Below are 26,403 nucleotides of genomic sequence, written 5' to 3' on the forward strand. Positions count from 1 at the left end.
TGTATATTATAATACATATTTGATAAAAAAAAACTTTAATATTTATTCATCAAATAATCATAATATAAACCTCTAAATAAATATTCCCTTATTCCAATGGCACCAACCAAAAGCCAACAACGAACGTACTCAATGATTGAAGAAAAACCATCTTTTGCGATTTTAAAGCAACTCATGTCCCACATCGGATAAATCATTCGTGAAATGGCAGGAAACCCCAACCATCTCGATGAGTCCGTACATCAGTTGGTAAGCCAAAACAGTGGTGTCCGTACATCAGTTGTGGAAAATAGCAAAATAAATTTTGCGGTAGAACCTAGAAGCTCAAAACCAGACAGAAGAATGTAGCAGTCAAAATCGTAAGGCGTTCAATGCAAACAAACAAGTCAGCTTTCCACTTTTTATCTGTTCCCAGTCTCTGTATTTATCTCTTTAAATAAATGAAGAAACTCCTAATGGAGAAAAAATCCTAGTTTTTGAAAGATAAAGATGGAGACGCAATGGTTTCTGTTGACTTAGCCAGAGCCGGCAAAAGCCGTCTCTGTTATATTTTGTTATGTAAAGTAATAATAGTACACAGTATTACGCATTAAAGCATTATTGTTATATAAATAAATCAGACGGTCATAGTTTCCTTGGCGGTTAATTAAAGCTTCCTCTCTCTTTCTCTTTCTCTTCCTCAATCTCTGAACACCTTTCCAGGTACTATGTCGTCCCCACTGTTGTAATCTTCTGAAACATTTCTGGGTTTTGATTGTTTCTTTGATTGGAGTTAATTCATCAGAGTCTGAGGTCCAATATTCGTGCTACCTATGACGTTTTTATCGGTTGAGTAGTACAAATTCTTCGACTTTGGCTGTTTAATGGATTGGATTATAAAAGATTTATGAATTCCTTGGTGTTATTGGTTTAAGTGGTGAATTAAGGTTGTTGGAGGAGGTTATTTGTTGTTGGTGACTGTAATTGTGTATATAATATAGAAACATGGGTTGCATGAGTTCTAAGTCCGCGGCTGTTGAAGATAGCCGTGAGAACCACCAAGAGAGGCTGAAGCGAAAAGGGTCATTAGAGAAGGTTGTTCGTCCGGCTAATTCATCGGGAAGAGAGGAAGTTGTTCGATCAAAGGATAAATATAGTGGTGGTGATGTGAAAGTCTTGTTGATCGATAAGAAATCCGGTTATTCGAATCATTTTCATTACAATGATCATGTTGAGGAGAAGAGGGTCATTGATAAGTTTGAGGTTGTAGAGAACAATAAGGTAGAAAAGTGTGGGGCTATGATCGTCGGTCAGCAACCTGGTTCCGAAAGGGTACTGAATAGCATAGAAGGAGAGCAGGTTGCAGCAGGGTGGCCTGCTTGGCTTGTTGCTGTGGCAGGTGAAGCTATCAAGGGATGGATACCGCGACGGGCCAATTCCTTCGAGAAGTTGGATAAAGTATGTTCTCTTGGCTTGATCCTCTATTTATATATAATTGTTGCTGTAATTTTTTAATATTGTAGTAGGGTACATGGTGATATAGTTTGACACAGGAAACTCAGCCTATTATGCAGCTATGCATCTATACCAATTACACTCTCCATGATGAAATTCTCATTCTTCTTCATTTGTTTTTTGCATGACAGTATTTCATTCTTGCAGATTGGCCGAGGAACATATAGTAGTGTGTATAAAGCTCGTGACCTCATTCATAATAAACTTGTGGCTCTGAAAAGAGTGAAGTTTAATAATCATGACCATGAGAGTGTGAAGTTTATGGCGAGGGAGATTGTTCTCTTACGAAGACTTGATCATCCAAATGTTATTAAACTGGAAGGAATGATCATATCCCCGACGTCGTGCAGCTTATACCTTGTTTTCGAATATATGGAACATGATCTTGTGGGACTTGCATCGCTTCCCGGGATCAAGTTTCCTGAGCCTCAGGTAATCTTGTAATGATTTTTATTGTTATCTCATTTTACAATTTATTCAGATGTTACTGGAAAGTTCTTTAATTTCAGTATTTGTTTGTAACTTTCTTTCGGTTTTCGGTCAGATTAAATGCTACATGCAGCAACTTCTAAGTGGACTTGATCACTGTCATAGCCATGGTGTTCTTCATCGCGACATAAAGGGTTCAAATCTTCTTATTGACAGTAATGGAATCTTAAAGATTGCAGATTTTGGATTAGCGTGTCATTTTGATCCTCACGATAGTGTTCCAATGACCAGTCGTGTAGTGACACTTTGGTATCGGCCACCGGAACTTTTGTTAGCAGCTTCTCATTATGGGGTTGCAGTAGATTTATGGAGTGCTGGTTGCATACTTGGGGAACTGTATTCAGGCAAACCTATTTTGCCTGGGAAAACAGAGGTACTGCAATCAAGAGTCAAATACTCCAATTTTAATGAGTAGCTTGTTCCCGGACTTAACAGTGCGTGATTATTTTCTTTATTTTTGTATTGTTTTGTTGTCTTTAAACTTGATTAAACTTGAGAGTTATCGATGAGTTTACGCCATGTACATGTGCGGAAACTGATGTTTGCTAGCAGAAAAGGCAGTTCAGATATGTCATACTAAATGGTTTTCGTTATGATATATGATACATTTTTCTGGTGTGCTTGCTCGCAATTCTTCCACCAAGAAGCTATATGATTTATGAATCCAAATTTCTCTCTAGGTGATATTATATTCTAAGTAAACGGCAGGTATGAATTAAGATCTCTGCACCTTGTAGGTTGAGCAATTACATAAGATTTTCAAGCTTTGCGGCTCGCCAACCGATGAATACTGGAGAAGAGCAAAGGTACCTCATTCAACAGTGTTCAAGCCTCTACACCCGTATAGACCATGTATCGCTGAAACATTTAAAGACTTCCCTTCTCCTACTGTAACTCTCATGGAGACCTTGCTTTCGATAAATCCTGCTCATCGAAAAACTGCAGCTTTTGCTCTGAAGAGTGAGGTATGCACACGATGATCAATCATCTCCAATGAATTTGTTTAATAAAGGAGATTTTTTATTTGTAGTTATCGAATCGGAACTAAGATGGGTGTGTTGCAACCATGAAAAAACATGTTTTAGCTGGTTTGAGTCATGAAATTCTTTATGGTCTTAGCTGTTATGAATTTTCACCGGTTTTCTTTCTTTTCCTTTCTTGTCAGTTCTTTACTACACAACCCCTTGCGTGTGATCCTTCAAGTCTTCCTAAGTATCCTCCAAGCAAGGAGATCGATGCCAAGTTGCGGGATGAAGAATCTAGAAGGTACATGTTAAAATTTTTATTTTTATCAACTTAAAAGATCAAGATCAGCATGGATTATGTTGTCTCTGGTATAAATTACTTGTCTGCCTTGTCATATAAAAGTTTGTACCTATGTTTGATAATAAAAAATATCGATAACTGATCTTCAATAACATGACGGGCCGTTTTTGTTTGTTACCTTAGAAGTACTTGAGTTTGATAGCTTACGATTCAGAAGTCTTCTTCTTAAGATTAACCTTTTTCTTACGGTCCTTTAGGCAAAGAGTTGGTGGGAGCAGGGGTTCAAGGGTTGACATGGAAAAGAGGGGACCAAAGGAAGCACTTGCATTATCGACATCCGAGTCTAATACCGAGTTGACAACATCAACGCAGGTAATTGTTTTAGAAGAAAAAAAACATACTACGGCTATTCATTCAAATATCAGTCATAAGAAACAATATCACATTTTCTTCTGGGATTTCTTTTCCAGCGGAGGATTATAAGTTTGAGATGTAGCTCAAAAAGAAAACTATTTTCATGTGAAAACATATATACATTAGCATTTTTCATATTTTTTTTGCGCTTGGTGCCCCGGCTCCTCTAATTACAGGGAAAACAACACCATCCTGGTTTGAAGAGCAGGAATCAGATGCTGAATACCGGTAGAGCTGATTCCTTTTCTGGTGTTTTAATCGATCCGCGGCCCCTGAAACAGACACCAGCTGCAAAAGAAGAAAGTAGAGATTTCCCGGGGCACAACAGAAAGAAAATTTCACATTCAGGCCCGTTGGTCAATGGCACTGTGCTTAGGAAGTCCGGGAAGGAACATGATGATCTTCCTATGTTCTCCTCCAAAGCCAACTTATCGAAATTATCCGGCCTGGTAGCAGCTAGAACTTCGGCTTCGGAAAACCACAAACTGAAACCTGGGGCATCGACTCTAGAAGCAAGAAACCAAGCAGGCAAGGCACGCAGATCATTTAATGGATTCGAGTCGGCCAGAAAACAAGAAATCATACGTCATATGCCGAAGACAAAAGAATCCCTGCTGCCAGGAGGTGGAAGAGCCTGCGATGGGGAATCGATCCCGGTTAGTTTCTTGACATTGTTTTCAACTTCTAATAAGAGCCCGACGTGGTAACGAGTTGATCAATGGTTCCTTTATGCTTTTATTTAGCTTGGTTTTTACCTATGATCTAATAGCTGGTCTAAAAGCCGGCATTAATGTTTCGTATGAATGAACATCTACTAATTAATGAAACATGGTGCAGCATGGTGGAGGTCACAGCCCCAGGGGAAACAAAATGTACGTATCGGGTCCGTTGCTCGCGCTGTCCGACAACATGGATCAGATGCTAAAAGAGCATGACCGTAAGATCCAAGAGTTTGCTCGAAGAAGAGCAAGACATGGCAAGAAAAAAGTCTATAAATAAACTTTGCAAAATGCGAACTACAATTGACGAACAAATTCATTATTGCTCGTCTCCGCTGGTAGTGAAGGTGGACAATATCAGCTAACATTTGAAGCCCAGAGAGATCATAATTCGATTGTTTATAGCTCCAAAATTGCAATCGATATGTATCTTGTAGTTTTGTGTTCGAAAAACAATGTGTTAAGTATTATTCACACTATAATAAAAATAATATATATTAGAGTAGAAAGGTTTGGAGAATCCATTTACAACTAAGAGTAAGTAAGAACACAATATTATTATCATATTATAAATTAAGTCCAACTTAATCAAATGAACAGAATATTTATAAATAATATACTCAAGTGTGTATTTTTACTGCCGACTAAATTTAAGTATCATATTTTATTTTAGTGATAATTTATATATCTTTTACAATTATATTCGATAGATAAGTGTAAACTTGAATCTTTTAAACTTTGATATAAAAATTTAAAAAACCAGTAATTATGACAGATATTGTTTTGAAATTATCATTGTAAAGAAAAATAAATAAATGATTAGAACTTGTAAATTTGTAAATGATTTTATAAAATAAAATAAACACGAATTAAAATAAAACAACAATTATAGAAGAGAGAAGAGTATGATTTTTTATGTTAGTTTTTGACATTCAATTCGATTATTGAATTTAGGTTTAATTTTTAAACGATGATATAACACATTTTTTATAAGTTGTATTATATTCTCAAAACAAATGTCGGGGTTTAAATTTGTACAAATTTAAACAACATAAACATTCTTAATAACTCGATCAATTGATAAATTTTAATGATGTAACGCTTTAAAATTACATTACATCATCATTAGAAATTTCAATATATATATATAACCTATGATCCAATAATAACTTTATATATTTTATAATAAAAGTTTTTTTATCATTTGAATATTATAATAGTACGTAACATTTGAATTTACGATTTGTACACCTAAATTATTTATCGTGGGATCAAACCTTAGATATTAAAAGATCTTATATCCAATCTTATCTCATATGCCCATTGAATCTATTTTGGTACTAACGAATTGTTTTTATACTTTTAAATATATTTACAGCCTTCGTTTACAAATTTATTTTCCTTAAAATCAATATGCGTGTGTATATATATATATATATATATATTCAAATCTGATCATTTAAAGGCTTAAACTACATTATTTTTTTAAACTCCTAAACTATTTTTAGTTAAAATAAGTAAGTCCTTAAATTATTATATGTAACAATTACTTAAACTATATTTTGTCAAAATAAGTTCTTTAATCATGACTAATTTTTGCTTTAAGCTCCTAAATTATTTTCTGACTAAAATATAATTTTAACTAAAAAAATGGTAAGAATTAAATGTAATAATTTAAAGATTTAATTTGACCAAAAATAATATAGGGACTTAAAAGAAAAAAAATTACATAACTTAATCACTTACTTTTACTTTAAGCCTTGTTTAAATAATATTTATTCCGTTTATCCTTAATTAAAAAATACACATATTATTCATACAAATTTAAGTTGGAGGGTGAAATTCCGCTTATTTTATAATATATCTTAGCAAAATAAAAATGAAATAAAAAATTGGGAAAGTCTCGTTAATGGGTAGTCCATAACCTGTAGGAAGAGAATATTAACTGGGATAGCAAGAGACCTTTAAATCCTCAGTCTTATGCTCTCCCCATAATTGACTTTTATAATGAAAACTTATTTAATTATCTGTTAATATATTTGTACTTTTCTTTACTTAAAAATTCCCTTTAAAAAAACCGGAAAAAGAACTCGCTTCAAAGTCGTGCATACTCATTGTTGAGATCTTCGCAAGGGAGAAAAATTAAAATTCTCCAAAAATGAAAAAAAAAAAAAAAGTTCATGATCAATGGCGAAAGACCAGTCAATTTTAGTTTAGAAGCCGTACACAAGATTCAACTCCATCTCTTCGCTCGAAGCAATTACAAGGATGTCGTATCCGAGAGGTCGATTCCCAACGCTTGAGGTTACCCCCTCACCTTCGGAGCCCCGTCGAAGAGGTCGTTATCGTATCTCTTTGAAAGAACACAGAGTTTATGATTTATAAAAAACCAGTAGGTTTTGCTCCACCGATTGTTTGAGTAATAGCCGAGGTTTCGCTGGGAATTTATAAGAAGAGAGGTGTTTCGTTTTGAATCACGCGAAACTTAATGCGGTTTTGAGTTTGTTTGACGATGTGGATTTGGGGAAGAATGGAGAACTAAGGTTTTCCTATTTAAAGATTAAAGAGAACGAGGAAATAAAAGTTAGGGAAGTTTTTTTGGTGGGTCCTCCCAATGCTCTAATCCTTCACCTTCAAAAAAACAAAAAAAATGAAAAATGAAGGTTAGACGTTCCTCCTGTACTATTCAAGTTATTATTCAGAGAAAAACTTGGTTTTCTTTAGTTAAAAAAATGCGGGGGTTTTTTAGTTGTGTTTGATTCTAGCAATTTCAAGCTGGGTAAAGGATATAACTTTGTTAATAATGAGACATGTTTTACTAGTGTCATAATTATGAACAATGAATATACCAATTCTAAGAATTTCGTAGTCTTGACAGAGTCAAAGAACAAAGCCGAGTAGTCTAAAAGACGTTATTAATAAGATGGACTTTTACTAATGAAATTATATATGAATGATAAATATACTGTTTTCAAGACAACCCGGGATCTAGATAGGGTTTTCTACTTTGAAATCGAAAGAAATGCAAGGAAAAAGAGTTTGTAAAGACTTTGAGGAAAATTGTTTGATATCGAGATCCTCATCTACTTTGAGGGAAAATAATTCTAGCATTGTAAAATTTCCTTCATTAAAATGCTTCAAGCACAGTTAGTACTGTAGCAGAGAAGAAAACTGATACTGACAAGGTCGTGGGATCAAGTAAGGTTGTCCTCAAATCCTCTTAAATCTGAAGGAGCAAAGAAAGTTAACCACATAGTTACTTGGGCTGATGAGAAAAATGTTGGCGATGCTCGGAAAGACCGTCTTTATAAATTTAAGGAGATAAATACACATAAAGGATATTCTGAAATATGTGCCAGAGCAGAGGATGGTGATAATGATAATATGTTTCGATTTGCGTCTGCAGAAGCTTGTACTGTGGCATTTGGAGATTCTGATGTCAATAATATTGGTGTGTATATTTTGGGTACATTAATTAAATTATACGTGGATTCCAAGTTTTAATGTAGTATGCAGAAAATTTGAGTTTGTTCATAACCTGATTTTTTTTACAATTTCTAAAGCTTGGATTATCAATATTGCCATATCCATTTGAGGCAGACAAGGAGGAGTAATTGAAGAATATTGATATGTTATTGTTTAAGAGAAATAGAAAGGATTCGAGAAGAAGAAAGTAGAGAATTAAAGAATTCAGAAGAAAGGAAATGCTTCATTCATAACTTGAGGAATAAAATGCCTCTCAGCCAGTATTATTTAGTTACAGGGCTAAAAACGTAAATTGCAAAATATGCCAGTTGACAGTACATCTCTAACAGTTATAACAGACTAATCTTATCTTTCTCTTTTTAGGTTACTGGGCCATCGAACTTGGGATGCTCCAACTCTTCATGGACATGAGACTCGGGCGGATCCAATGCCTCATGAACCGGGTACACAGGCTGCTCCACTTCATAGGGTAAATACATCATTCCCTCTTCTTTTGTTTTAATCCCAAATTCCCCTCTTTCAATCCCCTCTCGTGCCTCGATCCCTAATTCTCCATCTTCAATCCCTAACCCTAGACTTCTTCTTTCCCCAATTCCTTCGTTCTCTTCATGCTCTTCTTCTCCTCCGACTGTAACAATACTCGCCACTGGAATCGATCCTTGTCCCCAAGGATCAAACCCTAGAAACTGTACTCTGAGAGCAGTATAGTCCTCCTACATATCACTGGTTTCATCGAGGTTTCTCCATCGCACCAACAACTACGTTACAGATTTGTTTTGTCTATTTATTATTCTTCTGCCCATAACCTTATATGGCTCGACTCGAATCTGACCATCATCGTCCATTGCAGGAGGGTCTGTTGAAGAAACTACTGAGTCACCCACGCGTTTTTTCAAGAGGCTTACATGAAAAACTGGATGCAATCGGGAAAAATCTGGTAAGTCCAATTTATACGCGACCTCGCTAATTTTCTCAATAATTTTGTAAGGACCGTAATATTTTGCTGCTAACTTTAAATTCTTTCGCAGGGCCAGTGAAGTTTAGCGTTTAGCGATATGGTTGTAACTTCAGGTAAACAATATCTCCCACTACAAATACCCTTTCTGTCATCTTTTTGTTTGTTTGCTGTTTCATTATGTTGCTTGCCTGCTCTAACTGTAGCTTCACTAACTGTCTAATATCTTTCCTGCTACTCATTAAGTCACTAACATTCTGCACTTTAGTTTCTGTCTGCCAAACTATAGTAGAAGTTTATAACCATACAATGCCTGAAATGGTATAAGCTTTAGGGCAGTGTGATAGGTAGTGTTATACCACCACTTTTCATGTGGAAACCATTTAGCACACTACTTTGGTTGAAAAATACATAGGCCCCTTAAATATTGTTCCAAGCACTGATTCACCCTTTCTGTCTGACCATCAGTCTCTGGATGGTAAGCAGAACTAAATAGGGTTTAGTGCCTAATTGCTTCATTAGTTCTCTCAGAAGAGACTTGTGAATGCATTGTCTCTGTCAGAAATGGCCATTTTAGGCTGGCCATGAAGTTTATAGACAATATCCAAATATAATTTAGCTACATCAGCAACAGAATAGAGATGTGACAATGCTAGAAAGTGGTTGTATTTAGTAAACTTATCAACTACCACCAAACTGCAGTTTTTCTTCAAAGATGTAGGTAAACCCTCTATAAAGTCCATAGTAATTACCTCCCAAGCCTGTTGAGGAATAGGTAGTGGTTATAGGAGTCCTGGCTTAGCAACATGCTCCAATTTAGTCTGTTGACACACTGTACAGGACCTAATATAAGTTGCTACCATAGCCTTCAACCTAGGCCAGTAAAAATAAGCCTTAATCCTCTGATAAGTGGCATGTGTACCAGAATGAACTCTATGAGGTGAATCATGTATGGTTTGAAGGATCTATAATCTTAGAGCTCTAGTAGCCCCAATATAAACCCTATCTTGAAATCTAAGGATACCCTTAGAATATTTCCACCTAGGATCATCACTAGGATTGATTGTTAATATAGATATCCAGTCAGCAACCATTTTATGTTCTTTATAGCTATCTTCCACCTCCTGTACCCAACTAGGAATGATTAAGGTAGTACCCATAGCCAAGCATTGACCTTGATCTTCCCACTGTCTAGAGAGGGCATCAGCAACTACATTAGAGTTACCCTTCCTGTATTGAATAGTGTAGTCCAACCCCAATAGTTTAGTCAATCCCTTCTTTTGAATAACAGTAGTTAATTTTTGCTCCAATAAGTACTTGAGAGGTTCATGGTCTGTTTTGATAACAAAAGGACTAATTTCTAAATAATGTCTCCATTTAGAGGTTGCTAATAGAATAGCGAGGTACTCTTTTTCATATATAGAGAGGGCAACATGTCTAGGACTAAGTGTCTTGCTAAGGTAGGCAATATGTCTTCCATCCTGAGATAATACAGCTCCAATTCCCCCTGAACTTGCATCTGTTTCCAAGTAAAAACATTTACCAAAATTTGGTAATGCTAAAACAGGGGCAACACACATATCATGCTTTAGATTTTCAAAATCCATTAAAGCCTCATTAGTCCACTTAAAATTGTCCTTATTAAGCATCTGTGTCAAGGGTTTACTAATTGTACCATAACCCTTTATAAACCTTCTGTAATAGCCTATTAATCCCAAAAATCCACGCAAATATTTTAGATATTTTGGCACAGGCCAATTCTTCATAGCTGCCACGTTAGAAGGGTCAGTAGATACCCCAGAAGCTGAGATAATATGGCCCAAGTACTCTACTTGAGTCTGTCCAAAGAAACATTCGGACATCTTGGCAAATAATTGATTAATTTTCAAAACTTCCAAAACTAATTGGAGATGAACAATATGATCTGCCATAAAGGTACTGTAGACTAGGATATCATAAAAAATACCAAGACAAATTTTCTAAGAAATGAACTAAATAATTCATTCATTAGAGCTTGAAATGTAGCAGGGGCATTAGTAAGCCCAAAGGGCATTACTTTAAATTCATAGTGGCCCTGATGAGTTTTGAATGTTGTCTTGTAGATATCCTCAAGTTTAATTATGATTTGCCAATAACCAGACCTCAAATCAATTTTTGAAAAATAGACTGCTCCATGTAACTCATCCAATATGTCATCCACCACAGGAATAGGAAATTTATCCTTTATTGTCATGTTGTTTAGCTTCATGTAATCTGCACAAAACATCCAAGTATCATCCTTATTTGTTATTAAAAGACATGGAGAAGCAAATGGACTTTTGCTTGGTTGAATAATAGAGGAGGAGAGCATATTAGCAATCTGCATTTCCATTTCAGCTTTCTGATTATGTGGAAATCTATAGGGTCTTAAATTAATAGGAGTAGCTTCAGGTTTAAGAGTAATATCATGGTCATGATTCCTTGTAGGTGGCAGACCTGTAGGCTCAGCAAAAATAGAGTGATATTGGTCCAAGAGAGGTTGAATAGCTATAGGAATAATCTTGGAACCTTCAGACATAGTGAATAGTACTACATATCCCAAAATAGGTGAATCAGAAGTTGTCATCTTCAATAGGGTAGCTCTTGAAATCTGCTGCATAAAATTAGATTGTTATTGATCCTATATAATAATTTGCTCCCCTTTATGCACAAAACTCAGTGTCATGTTATTGAAGTCCATCAAGACTGGACTAAACAGTTTCATCCAATCCACACCTAATACCGTATCATTGCCTCCCAACTGAAGTAGTCTAAAATCATGTATAAAAGAGTGCCCTTGCATCTTCCATTCCACCTCATTACACCTTGTTGAACTGTAGAGTTATTGTCCATTAGTTACTGTAATAGCCAAATGATGAGAAGTGTCTACCTGTTTACCAGCATCAGCCCACTGAGGTATTAAAAAACTGTGGGTACTCCCACTGTCAATCAATATATTTAATTGTCTCCCATGAATTGTTCCTTGTATCCTCAATGAATTATGACCAATACATCCAATAATAACATTCATAGATATTTCTAGGCTCTCCTCTTCATGCATAATTGGATACTCTGAATCTGCTGGTAAATTTTCTGAGGGTAAAACAGTGTCATCCTCAGTCATCATATTCAATTTCTTAATTTTACATTGATGACCTTGAGCAAACTTGTCTCCACGTTTAAAGCATAAATTGTTTTGTCTCCTGTAATCTATTAAATTCTGCTTTAGTGATATATTGGCTGAATTTTTCTGTTGTACTGGTAGCTGATTTGGCTTTTGAGTAGATAAAAGGTTTGGGTAGGGTGAGTTTCTCAAGGTTGATCTCAATCTTTTGCCTTCAAAATCCACAGACAACTCATATAACTTAGCTTGCCTACATGCCTCAGAAAGTGACTTAGGTTCCAAAGCCTTGACTCTGTGTTTAATATCCTCCCTTAACCCACTAATAAACAGAGACAAAAAATTCTTCCCTTAGTGTAGGGTTTTGTAATAACATATGTGGTTGTAATTCCTCAAATATGTCCTGATATTCTTCCACATACCCCTTTTGTAATAGCTTTGTAAACTCCCCCACTATATCAGCAAGAGATCTGCAACTGAACCTTTAAAATAGGTCTGCCTCAAACTCATGCCATGTCACATGATGTTTTTGCATAATGTAACCATCAAACCATATTTCAGCCTTACCTGCTAAATACATTATAGTCACATCCATTCTTTGCTCATCAGCAATACTACAAAGAGAAAAGTATTTAAGACATTTTTGTAGTCACCCTCTTGGATTAATTCCCTCAAAAATTGGCAGCTCAATTTTTGGTCTATTCCACATTGCTCCTGTCATATTAGAAGACCTCTATGTACCTCTTTTATCCACCTCTAAGGCCATTAACTGATTTCTAATAGCACTGTTCTCCCCTATTTGGTTGTCATTTTTAAAGCTAGCCAGATGAACAGGCAAATCATCTAGTTTAGACTTAAGAATTCCAAGTTCATCAGGTTTATAAGTAAACCGAGTCTTATCATTAATCATTGTCACCTTAACAAGTTGTTTGTCACTCATATTAGATGAATTAGAGGTCTGTACCTGGTCATCGGCATACTGGTTTTGGTCCTCCTTTCTACCAGTCAGAATCTTCAAGAGTTCCTCAACATATCCTTGATTCGTAGCCATTCTAGACTCTAGTGTAGTAATCATGTTTTCCTGAGTCTCTCACCATTTAGGTGGATTAGTCTCATCTTGTCTTTGTTTCACCAGAACTGTTAGTTCCTCCATCTGGTTTTGTAAACCAGATAAATCAGTTTCCATACTCTGATTCTTCTTTTTCATGCCCACTGATTTTGCTAGAAACCGAGGCTCTCGATACCAATTTGTTATTGTTTAAGAGAAATAGAAAGGAATCAAGAAGAAGAAAGTAGATAATTAAAGAATTCAGAAGAAGGGAAATGTTTCATTCATAACTTGAGGAATCAAATGCCTCTCTGCCAGTATTATTTAGTTATAGGTCTAAAAATGTAAATGGAAAAATATGACAGCTGACAGTACATCTCTAACAGTTATAATAGACTAATCTTATCTTTCTCTTTTCAGGTTACTGGGCCACCGAACTTGGGCTACTCCAACTCTTCATGGACATGAGACTCGAGCAGATCCAATGCCTTATGAATCAGGTACACAGGCTACTCCACTTCAGAGGGTAAATACATCATTCCCTCTTCTTTTGTTTTAATCCCTAATTCCCCTCTTTCAATCCCCTCTAGTGCCTCGATCCTTAATCCCTAACCCTAGACTTTTTCTTTCCCCAATTCCTTCGTTCTCTTCATGCTCATCTCCTCCGACTGTAACATTATACAACTGAACTAGAAGAAGATCTTGTAAAGTGGCCAACATAGTCTGGGATTCCACTATCTAATTTTTTTAACTCATATGACTGATGGTTTGATGCTCCACCAGAGGGTTTCAGTTTAACTGTAAGTCTCGTAAACCTTACAAGAGTGTCATATGATTTATGTATTTTCTAATTTTTTATTGTTTATATTCTTTTATGTTCATTAGTTGTCAAATTTTACAACAATATGGAATATTCTTTTTGAGTATGTAACATCTTTATATTTTGCTTATATATATGGGAGAGATAACTCTTCCCATGAAGAGTACCTCTAAGTTAATATGAGGGATTATTCGTAGAAGATCATCTTACAAGATGGTTGTTCTTCTCAAATTAAAGAAACTCTTATTGGATGTATTTCTTGTGTTTTACCTACTATTATCACTACTCTCAGGCTGCCTATACTAATATCTACGTTGGAGAAAGGAATGGTACTACTTTTGAACCCATAATTGTGAAATTTTTAATTTTGTCCTTATTCTTCAGGATGTTGAACTATTTTAGATAAATTTTTTAGCCACAACTTCATATACATTAATTAGATCTCTTGTTACAAAAAATATTCCTTGTAGATCCCATAGGCTTGAGTTTGCTTCTGATTGTTCTTTAAGTATACTTTTATACAAAGGCACCTGTTAGATATAATGTGATAGAGCCGACTTTGGAAGAAAAGGAATGATGATGAAAGAAAAGAACGATAATTCTTATTAAGTGTAACAGTGAATAATCTTAACAGTGTTACAAACAATAAACTAAAGAAAATTCAAATAATAATTCACTACTCCTAATAACAAATCCCAACCAATATATAATACTAGTTTGGGTGTTTATTTGTTGGAAAAACAAAATTAAATCCCTAAACATCAGGCGTAGTTGTGATTCTTCTTCAACGTGTGGATTGTGGGAATCATGTGAGTCAAGTAGTTAAAAAATATGGAATTTGCCTTCCACAATATGCAATTTGTTCCATGTCACGTGTATTTTCTTTCCACTTTCTCCTATAATAAGTCTTCAAAGGTAGACTCATAGCAGTACTCCCCCCTAAAAGTTCAAGTTGCCCTCAAGTAGTAAAAAAGGAAATTGACCAGCAAAAAGATCATAGTTTTCCTAACTAGCTTCTTCAAGAGGTCGATCATCCCATTTGACTAATAATTCTAGAGTATGAACTCTTGCGACTTTAATCCATTGATACTCTAATATTTTAGAGGGAGATAACAATAGTTCCCAGTTAGAAGTAATAGAGAGGGAGTTGGGGGACAAGTTGGAAGTTGGCTAAGAGCGGGAAAACTTTATAGGGTCCAAAAAAGTATGGATTTAGTAAGAGTGTGTTGACGATATGTTTGGACACATAAGAAAACAGAGTTGCCAATGTCAAAAAATCAATTCCCAACACTTTGAGTCAACTTGTACATTCATGTGTGATTGTGCCTTTAAGAGATTAGCTTTTAAAAGACGTAACATATTATATCTCTAAAGAAGTTTAGCTTCGAGCTTTGCAATGTGTGTTCTGACTTGTATAAAGGGATGAAGTGATAGAGGTTCTTGCCCATGTACGAGCTTGAAAGGTGTAGTTCTTGATGAAGTGTGAAAACCTGTGTTGAAGTAGTATTTAACCCAATAAATAAACAAACTCCTTGATGTAGGTTGTTCATGAGTGAAACATCATAAGTAGGCCTTGAAACATTTATTGACCATCTCAATGGGCCTTCAAACATTTATTGACCACTAGTGTTGAAAGAGTATTCAACCCAATAAAGAAACAAACTATATGATGTAGGTTGTTCACAAGTGAAGCATCGTAAGTAGGCCTCCAAATATTTATTGACCACCTCATTTTAGCCATCTGATTATGGGTGATAAGATGTCCCCATACGCAAACATGTTTTGCTCAATCGAAAAAATTCCTGCAAAAAGTGCTAAGAAATATTGCATCCCAATCAAAGAGGATAGATCAAGGAATACCATGAAGTCGATCAATTTCCTTGCAAAAATTTTCAACAACAATTTTGGCAGTAAAAGATGTGACAATGGTATAAAATGAGAGTATTTACTAAGACAATCTATAACCACCATAATCAAATCAAACTTTTAGGATTTACGGAGTCTGGTGATGAAATCTAGAGAAATATCTTCCCATATTCGTTCTGGTATAGTTAAAGGCTCCAAAAGACCTGTCGGCGCCAAAGTCTGATATTTGTTTTGTTGGCATGTGAGGCAATGTTGAACATAATGCTTCACATCTTGTTTCAAATTGAAGATAACATTTTCAAAGTCTTGAGATATCCTTCATGACCCACAAACATGGAGTCGTGAGACTCTGATAAAAGTTTCTACCTCAATGAGGTATTGTTAGAAATTACCAAATGATTCTTGTAATAGAGTTTCTGGTCAATCACGTGGAAACATGGATGAGAGGTGGGATCTATGGACAAAGACTCTATAATTACACTGGTATAAAGGTCCACCTGAAGAGCAGTTTGTAAAATTGTAAAGTAAAATAACTCGGGCATGGTTAAAGGGAAAAATATGCATATTAAGGTTGACAAGAAAGAGCATCAATTTCTTTGTTTTCTTTTCCAACCTTATAAAAGATGGAGAAATCAAATGGCAACAACTTAATAAGTAGACATCATTGAATGATTGTAGTAACATGTTGCTCTAAAAGAAATTTCAAACTATAATGATATATTTTGATGAAAAAAATGTCATCCCAACAGGCAGTGCCTCCATTTTTGTAAAGTTAAGACAAGAACCAATAATTCAGGATCATAAGTAAACCTTAGGTGATTAGATAAGGAGAACCCCTTACTAGAATATGCTACATGATGATATTGTTGAAGTAATATGAAACTAATTCCGTCAGAAGAAGTATCACTTCAAATGTGAATTGTTGATTAAAATCCAGCAAACATAAGATAGGCATTGAAATTAAAGTATTCTTTAGTTGTTGGAAGCTTTATCAGCTGTAGGTGACCACCAGAAAGCATTTTTCTTAGTGAGATCAATTAATAGTCGAGCAATAATACTATAATTTTACATAATTTGGCGATAATGTCATGTTAAGCCTAAGAACCCATGCAATTCCTTCAAATTGGAGGCCAAGCTTGAACCACCTTGGTTTTATCTTGATTAACCTCAACACTCCTTGTTGAAACCATATGCCCCAAAAATGATATTTGTGTTTGCCCAAAAAAAACATTTTGAAGCTTTAGCAAAAAGTTAATTATCTCAAAGAAGTTTAAGAGTCATTCGGAGATGTTTGTGTTGTTTAATTAAGGCACTGTATATAAGAATGTTGTCAAAGAAGACCAAAATAAATCTCATGAGATATGATCGAAAAAGATCATTCATTTCAACTTGGAAGGTTAATGGGGTGTTGGTAAGGCCAAATGGCATTACAACATAGTTATATTGTCTTGAATGAGTCCGAAAGGCTATTTTGGCAATATAACTGGCTTTGACTCAAATTTGATGATATCCCGACTACAAATCAATTTTGGAGAAAACAGATGCACCATGTAACTCATCGAGAAGCTCATTTATATTAGGTATTGGGTATTTTTCGGGTATGGTTATTTGGTTCAAGGATCTATAATCAACACATATTCGCCAAGTATTATCTTTTTTCTTGATTAAAAGAATAGGTTTAGCATAAGGGCTAAAACTTAGGTGAATAAAACCTAAAACAAGTAAGTCTGAAACTTGCTTTTCAATTTTAGATTTTTGGTAAAATGTATATCAATAAGGCTTGATATTTGGTGGTTTGGAATTTGGGACAAGAGGTATAAAATGGGAATGTAAACGAAAAATGGGAAGTGTATTGGGTTCTTTGAATATAATAGCAAATTCATGAAACAATGTTTAGAGTACTTGATTCTGTGAAGTAAGTGTTCCAGGAGTGAGTTCTTCCCTGGCCAAATATTGGAATGAAACATCTTGTGTTTTGTTTGGCACTCCTTACAACTTTAATTTTTTTTTCCATTCAACTCAAAGATTAAAAATATCTCATTCCAATTAGCTTGCATAGTGTTGAGCAGCGCAAGCCATTGAATACCCCAAAAGAAGATTAGCACCTCCAATTATAAATAGAAAGTAATTTTACATAATTTTCAGGCTTGGTAATTGTATCTCAATGTCGTAAATACAGTTGTAATAAATCACGTCCCCATTTTTTATATAAACCCTGAATGAAAAAATAAACTATACTAAAAGTTTGAGGGTTTTTATAATGCCTTCATTCAAAAAAATTATAAATTTATTCATTGTCCACTAAGATAAGAACCTCTTTGTTATTGAGAATTCCTTTCAACTTCATTGTGGTGCCAAATGATTTTCCCAAAATTGCATGAAAACTAATTTGCATAAGATCATCAAGTGTTGCATCAGTAGACTCAACTTCATGATTAGTGTCATCATCCTCTCCATTCTCTTCATCTTCGTGTGTAAACTCCAATAAAGAGAAAGTACACATTTTGTATCTGTGACCAGAACCAAATTTCTCTTTGTAGCGGAAACATAGACCTTTAGAAATCTGATTTTGTCGTTCAACGGTACTAGACGTGATGTATTTTGGTGGGTGCTTATTGGGATGGTATTGTGTGGGTGTGTATGGTTGTTTGGAAGTTATTATCACTTGATTGCTTCTCAAATGGCAAAAGATGATGTGGGTTGATGTTGGGGTAAAGTAGTGGGAAAAAACCAACTAGACCCTCTAGTAATATTGTTTCAACATGATTTGGACTCAAATTCCATAGTCAAACTCATAACATGGTACATGAAATGTTTAAAAACAATTGACGTAAGTTATAAGGTAATAGGGTCGTTATATGGATTGTCAGATTATGATATGAAAATGTTTAGATTGATTGGAGGGTTGAGTGGTTGGTCATGAGAAGCAGTGTTACGAGTTTTTGCCATTTTGAATCAAACCTGGCTCTGATACCAAATTGATAGTAGTTGACTTTGGAAAAAAAGAAATGATGAAGAAAGAAAAGAACGATAATTCTTATTAAGCATAGTACTGACGAATCTTAACACTATTACAAGTAATAAACTAAAGAAAATTCAAATAATATTTCACTCCTCCTAATAACATATCCCAACCAATATATAATACTAGTTTGAACATTTATTTGTTGAAAAACAAAATTAAATCCCTAAAAATCAGGCTAATATTTTGGTAGTTGTGATTCATCTTCAACGTGTGGATTGTAAAAATCATGTGAGTCAAGTAGTTGAAAAATATGGAATTGGTATTTTACAATCTGCAATTTATTTCTTGCCACGTGTATTTACTTTCCACTTTCTCCTAGAATAAGTCTTCAAAGGTAGAATCGTATCACAATGTCTTTTGTGGAAGCACTTCCAACACCCAAGATTAAACAATAACAATTAATAGTTCTTTTGTTTATCAGATCCCCCTTCGAATATAGAATATATGCCCTAACTCTACACATGACTAACGAGAGGATACTTCTTCACAATGTGAGGTGTTGAGATCGTAAATGTCCTCTATTGATTTTTTTTTCAGTGTACTATTATAAGTTGAAATTCTTGAAACTTCAGTCTTTTATTAGCTAAAGTTCAAGCTTATAGGAAGCAGATTCCAATTACCATTAGACTTTACCATAAGTTGTTGAAAGATGACATTTCCTAATTTATTTTGAATCTTCTTTGATGTTTTAATTCAATAGATTTATAACTAGTCGTTATTGTAAAACATATTCAAGAGATCATCGAATCAATACATTGTAAAGCATAAGAAATGAGTTGATTGTTTCATCTCCCTAGTTAGATACTTTTTTTAGTTTAATTCCTAAATTTGATCGTAAAAAAGCTTCATTTTTGTGATCATCTAGATTGAGGGGTTGGGACAGTTGCCCCTAAAAATTTTAAATTATATATATTCTAAATGTTTCTTTTATTTTTTTTATTAATAATCTCTTTTTGTCCTCTTATAATTAATTTTATAAGTTCATCTCTTCGTTCCCTATAACATAAAATTATGTGTTTGTCTTTGTTTACTATTCTCAACCATTTGATATTGAACACTCACACCTCTAACATTCATGGTGCTCGAACCGATACCTCAAGGAATAATAACAATTCATTTACTACTAAAGTCAATTAGTTCGTGTATTTAAATTCTTATCTTCAAAGTAATAACAATATAAAAATATATGTTTAATTACAAAGCCGACTATTAGGGGAGCGCTCTGAGCAATTGCTCTGGGCCTCAATGTTTTTATCTTTGTAATCAGGGCCTTCATTTTTTCATCTTTATAATTAGGGTATCTAATTTTTTTTAAATCTTATTTTTTACCTTTATAATTAGAGTATCTAATTTTTTAATCCAACTTTTTATCTTTATATTTGAGGCCCCTAATGTTTTTCAATCTCAGTTTTTACCTTTATAATTAAGGCTTCTAATTTTTTTAAATCTCACTTTCTACTTTTATAATTAAGACATATTTTTTCAATTTCATAAAATTCTCAATTTCTCACCTCTTTCTCCACTACTCTCATTAATTCATTTAATTTTGAATTAAATCTAATCATGTTGTCTCCTTTTTTATATAAATCTCATTCTTCAATTTAAAAAATATTCTTTAAGTATTAGTCTTCTCCAATCTCAATCTAACGGTAAAATAATATGTTATTATATTTTTTTAATTTATTATTCAAAATTGAGCTCAATATTTAATTCATACCCACATTTGATTTTTTTATTCTCTTAGTTGCATTTAAGGTGTTTTCTTAACAAAACAATAAAAAAATGTTAGACAAAATTTAATTATTTTTCTATGATTTATTAATATAATATTAAATTAATTGTTTAAATTAATAGAATATACTTTTTAATATAAAATCAATAGAATGTATTTTCATTCTGTAAAAGTTTACTTTTGAATTTTTTTCTCGTAGGCCTAAAAATGTTCGAGACGATTCTATTTAATTATTAAAGTTAAATACGAATTGATTTTTAAGGTAACAAGTTAGTATGTGAAATAATCTTTTTAGTTGCTTTGTTGGGAAAGAAAAAATCTAAGTGTTTTTTATCTCTTTAAAATAACTTGACTCACGTGTGAAATGTGAATCAATCAGATTAAATAAGTTGTTTAAATATAATCTGTTATATAATTAAATAAATGTTCAAAATTGACCCATTGAATAAATTATTTAAATAAATTTTTATATTTAATTCTTTAATATATTTATATATATATATATAACTAAAACTGAACCAAAGGAAATTATATGAAATTAATTATTGTTCAACATAAAGAAACCTTTATAAATAAAATTTATTAAGTCATCTTAATGGTAAAAGAATGTATTATTCTTCTTAGAGATTTTAGATGCAAAAAACTACATTTACATAATATATATATATATATATATTGATAATGATTAAGAAAGATTCTGAAGGAATAATTTTATAATAACACTGAATAATATTCTTTAACTAAAATAATAAAAAGCTAATAACAAATTTGGTTTTGAAACTTCTTTTTAGATATCACCAAACGTTCTACAATCAACTCCAATGATGATTTTTGTGGTTAATACTATTGAGGTGGAGGTGGCTTTGGTTGATATGCTTGATTCAGTCTCAGATTTGCTCCATAGTTTAAATTCGGATGATCTCTCCACCCCGGATTCTAGGTGTTGGCGTGAGGGTTATATGGTCTCTGAGAGGTCCCAGAAAATTTCCAACAACATCCACGTGGGCTATATAGTATCTTCTTGAAGCATTGGACAACAGTCAGTGGGATGATCCGACATCGTGAAGATTCCACATAACTTAGTTGATCCTTGTTGAGTCAAACTAATCAATGGAATGGGCAAAAGGGGGTGAATTGGCAATTTGAAAAATGATGGAAGCTTTTTGCAAGAAAATGAAAAATTGACACAAGTAATTTCAGTGTGGTTCAACTTCTTCAATGAAGTCTACATCCACTACCTTAGCTTCCATACTGAGGATTTCAACAAATCCACTAATTTTTTTCAAACCTTTTAGGACAAGGTGTAACCTTACAACACACTTAGACTTATACCCCAAAGTTTCAAGTGCACAACCCTTCCTAAGAAGAAATTACAAAAAAGCAAACTTTCGAATATCCTCACAAGATAAAATGTTTGCAAATTGAAACTCTCACACACCCAAGAACACTTAGGATGAAAAATACGATGTATGTAATAGTGTTCTATGTAAGAAAGACAAAATAGATTACAAATTTGGCTCTAAATGCTCTTTGATTGTTGGAATAGCTTTCTTGTCTTTTCTTGGCTGTTTGAATACCCCTTTTATATGCTCTCATTGATTTCTAGCCGTTTGGGGTTATTGGAGGGAGTTTGGAACCATTTGAAGCATTAAATTCTCACATTAATGGCTACTTGCACACAAAGTTTTGAAATTATAGGGAAAGTTTCGAAACTCTTCGAAAGAGGAATAGATAATATGTAAATATTACTTTGTGGTTTCTATTGGTATTGAAACTTTTACGGGTTTAAAAAGAAATCTAAAGTAAGTAATTTTTAAGTATTTTTTTATTTATTTAATATTTGATTTATTTAATTTGATCATTTAATTTTATTTTTTATGTAGGGCAAAGAATGAATTTAAGAGATTTCTTTACTTTGAAGTTATAGTTTTAAAGAATTTCAAAGGTATTTAATTTTCTTGCACCAATTTAAATTTTAAATACAATTTAGTAAGTTTTAAGGGTTATACATAGCTTATTAATTGTCTAACATAACAAAAGGACAGCCCACATCACTTCCTACCTTTTGAATGAAATCACTATAATCTATATGTAATTCACCACCTAATAATTTATACTACCAACTTTAGTAATCTAAATTATCTTTCAAGTTGTTGGTATATTTTTATCTTCCCATTCTTGATGTTTGATTTTATCTCTTAGGTTCTACAGGTGATTAACGTTTTAGCAGAGTATTTTGATTGTGCTTGCCACTTTCTTTTTGTTGTTTTGATTGTATTGTTTATTATGTTACAATCGTGTTTAGGGATTTCTATTGTTGTTTGATTTTGTTGTTTTGTTGAGATTGACCCATTTATTACAATAGTCTATTATGTCTGATTTGGTTGTTCCATTTTATTTTCAAATATGTTTTAAAATATGACATGTTGTAAATGTTTTAATATGGAAACGTTTATGGATGTTTTTAAATACTGCTAGTATATTTTAGATTGTATTTTGTTATTGTGGATGTTATATAAGTTTTATTAAGTGATTCTTTTTAATTTGTTCTTTTCTATTCGTTTGGTAACATTTTTTTAACATGTTCACGAAAGCTAAACGAACATGTTCTCTAATGTTACGAACGCTAAAAGAACATGTTTGTGAACATTATACGAACGCTAAATGAACATGTTCACGGACATTAAATGAACGCTAATCGGACATGTTCACGAACATTAAATTAATGTTAAACGAACGCTAAACAAACATGTTTGCAAACATTTAAAAGAACATGTTCACAAACATTAAATGAACATGTTCGTGAACGTTAAACGAACAATGACACCTTCAAAAATAAATAAACGAACAGGAACATAATATTAAAAAATCAAAAGAACACGAACACCTACAAAAATAAACAAACGAACACAAACTTAATCTTGTTCGTTCAATCTCGATTTATTTACACCACTATCAACAAATACTACAGCCAGGCGAACCAATCATTCCTCAAGTCTCCCTTCGTGCATCAGTGAGAAGTTTATCTCTCCAAGCCCACCAAATAAAGATTTTCCACCTAGGAGGAACAAGAAGCTTCCAAATCCAAGTAAAAACGTAAACCCTAAACCCTAAAATAAACTCTTCCATGCATGGGACCATGAGGACCGATGATGTGGAATGGATGAATAGACCAGCAGATTATCACCAACTCCATAGACCAACTTAAAGGCTTTCACCCATAGATTATTTGACTGGGATCTCCAAGCAGTAGATTATGTTGTCTCATTTTCCTGAGTCCTAGACCTTCAAAATGTCTTGGTTTTGCAGACTTCATCTCAGGCTACAGAATGTTGACAATGTTTAACTTCATTGTCACCCATAAAATTCTCCGGTTAACTCTGTCAGTATCCTCAGTCATACCATTCGACAATTGGGCAGTCATTATTGTGTCGGTAGGAATATTTGAAGTGACTAAGCTAACGAGGACCGTTCTTCCCGCAATATTTGGATTTCTCGCTTTCCAACCACTAAGGCGTGAATTGATCTTCTCAACGATCTCCCCATAAGTATGCTTGGTAACTCGACCATGAATCAAGGGTACTTTCTCAAATCTGTACAATATTTTTATGTTGACTACAATAATATCTAAGCATATAATAAATAATGTAAGATAGAGATACATATCAAATTTTGTAAAAATTAAATTCAAATAAAAAATTTATAATATGGCACATTTATATTTGTATAATTCAAATAAAAACGTTAAGGGTAAACCACACCAATGGTCACTAAACTTTTAGAGTATTTTAATTTTAGTAATCAAACTTTCAAAAAATTATATTATAAGCACTAAACTTGTAATTCGCTTTTATTACGGTCATTGTCATTTGCTACTATTAAGAAAAATTAATGTGATATTTTAAAGTATGATTTCATTTTTTTTAAGATTCCAAAACTAGTATCTTTCGTACAAGCTAAGTTTTTGATGAATGAAACAGTCGTCGGTCAATCCTTACTGTGAGAAGGTTTCATTTAGTCAAAAGACTAACATAATTTGATTTTAAATTGATCTGATGGTTGATAATGATGGATAAAAATTTAAAATTTTAATTTCGATTGAGATTTAAGGATATTGAAAGATTTTGTGACGAGAAAAAAAGATGAATAATTTAATAATTTTTTCGATCGAAGAAGCCACTAAACAATATAACATAAAGAGAAAATAACCTCAGTGACCAAAAATGCCTTATAATATACGATTTTAACCAACTTTTTTTGGATTTGCCAAAATGACCAACTAAATCGCAATGCGATCGATAATTCGCAACGCGATCTCCGGTATCGCAAATCAGTTTCCAGATTCGCAACGCGATTCTGACTATCGCATTGCGATTTTCCAAAATCGCGTTGCGATTTTCCTAATTCGCAATGCGAATATGTAAATCGCAACGCGAATTTGGAAAATCGCAATGCGATTACGTAAATCGCAATGCGATTACGTAAATCGCAATGCGAATACGTAAATCGCAATGCGAATCTGACTATCGCAATGCGATTTACATAGCGCCATTCGTATCCAACGCGTATTTTTTTTTCAAATTCCAAACACGAATATATTAATATATCGAAACACTGAACCGTCCACAGTATATCCCGTAATCATAACTCATAACCTAAAACCCTAAATCACAACTCAGTCTCATCTCCATCTCTCACTCTCTAAGACGACATCCGTCCCCATCTCCAACGAAATCAATCCCCATCTCCGACGATATCAGTCTCCATCTCCGGCGAAATCATTCACAGTCAGAAATGGAAAATCAACCAAATCAACCACCGAGGGTTAGTTTTTTTTAATTGTTTTTATTTTGAAATTTTTGCATTATTATTAGGTTTTTCATATTGAAATTGATGATAAGTTTACTGGTGTTTTCAATAATAGATTAACCATTTCACTTAGATTACTTATTATATTCATTTGATTGCTGCCAATACTGCTAAACTGTTTAGTCTTTAACCCTGTGAAGTTAGTATTTGTCTTTGTTTTGTCTTTTGGTTGAAGTAATGCAATCCATTCAAGTTTCTTTCAATTTTAGTATTTGAAACCGAGAATGACTATCGCAATGCGATTCTGTCATTGCGATTTTCATTTCGCGTTGCGATAGTCAAATTCGCGTTGCGATAGTCATTTTCGTGTTGCGATTTAAAGTTTCAGAAACTATTCTTCATCTGCAAATTGAAACTTGAATGAATTGCATTACTTCAACCAAAAAACAAATACTAAATTCACAGTGTTGCAAATTTAAGTTTGCAGAATAAACTACTATTCTTTATGTTTATTGTTCATATCTTCACAGTGTAGTTTTTGGTATATCTAAATTGATATGTTTATTGTTTTTGCAAAACTTTTATTCGGCTCAATTGACCTTAAGAAATAAAGTAAGCCTGGCCAAAACAATTGCGTCGAAGCTTTCACCTGCACAAAGAAAAATATTTGAGGATACTTGCTTCGGGCCATGGCTGAAAGTACAACATCCGGGTGGAGATGCTATGTTGACCCATATGTTTCTTCAAACCATGACTAGCGATCTACCAGAGACTATACAACGTCGTGATGAAGAGATATGGTTTGATTTTCCACCGGCGTATACGTGTTTTGGGTGGGAGGAGTTTTGCTTAATCACCGGTCTATGCTTCTGACACGATGATGTAGATCGGTACACTAGATATATTACCCACCTATCATGGTTTTCCCGGGTTTTTCCTGAGCTGTCAACGGAGAAGTCAAATTTACACATGGAAGACTTGACGAGATTATTGAATAAGAAAGATGGTTTTACTCGGATGGATGACGTTGATGTTGTCCGAGTATGCCTTCTAATACTTTTGCAAGCCGACTTTTTTAGGCAGAGAGGCCCGACAACCTATTCCTAATGATCTAATTAAATTGGTAGAGGAAATAAATGCA

At 33.7% G+C, this 26,403-nt stretch overlaps 1 protein-coding gene and 1 pseudogene across 1 annotated transcript; both read left to right on the forward strand.

Annotated features, from left to right (window-relative positions):
- Nucleotides 1-832: 832 nt before the first annotated feature.
- Nucleotides 833-4,763, forward strand: LOC120151575 (probable serine/threonine-protein kinase At1g54610). The gene is made up of 8 exons (XM_039163979.1): nucleotides 833-1,437; nucleotides 1,642-1,926; nucleotides 2,039-2,356; nucleotides 2,721-2,948; nucleotides 3,149-3,249; nucleotides 3,507-3,621; nucleotides 3,840-4,319; nucleotides 4,501-4,763. The coding sequence occupies exons 1-8, from the start codon at nucleotides 985-987 to the stop codon at nucleotides 4,660-4,662; spliced, it is 2,142 nt and encodes a 713-aa protein (XP_039019910.1). The 5' UTR covers nucleotides 833-984; the 3' UTR covers nucleotides 4,663-4,763.
- A 1,806-nt stretch (nucleotides 4,764-6,569) lies between these two features.
- On the forward strand, nucleotides 6,570-19,224 carry LOC120151458 (annotated as a pseudogene).
- The last annotated feature ends 7,179 nt before the right edge of the window (nucleotides 19,225-26,403 follow it).

This window comes from Hibiscus syriacus, unplaced genomic scaffold, assembly GCF_006381635.1.
Source record: "Hibiscus syriacus cultivar Baekdansim isolate YM2019G1 unplaced genomic scaffold, ASM638163v2 tig00111059_pilon, whole genome shotgun sequence".
Classification (NCBI taxonomy): domain Eukaryota; kingdom Viridiplantae; phylum Streptophyta; class Magnoliopsida; order Malvales; family Malvaceae; genus Hibiscus; species Hibiscus syriacus.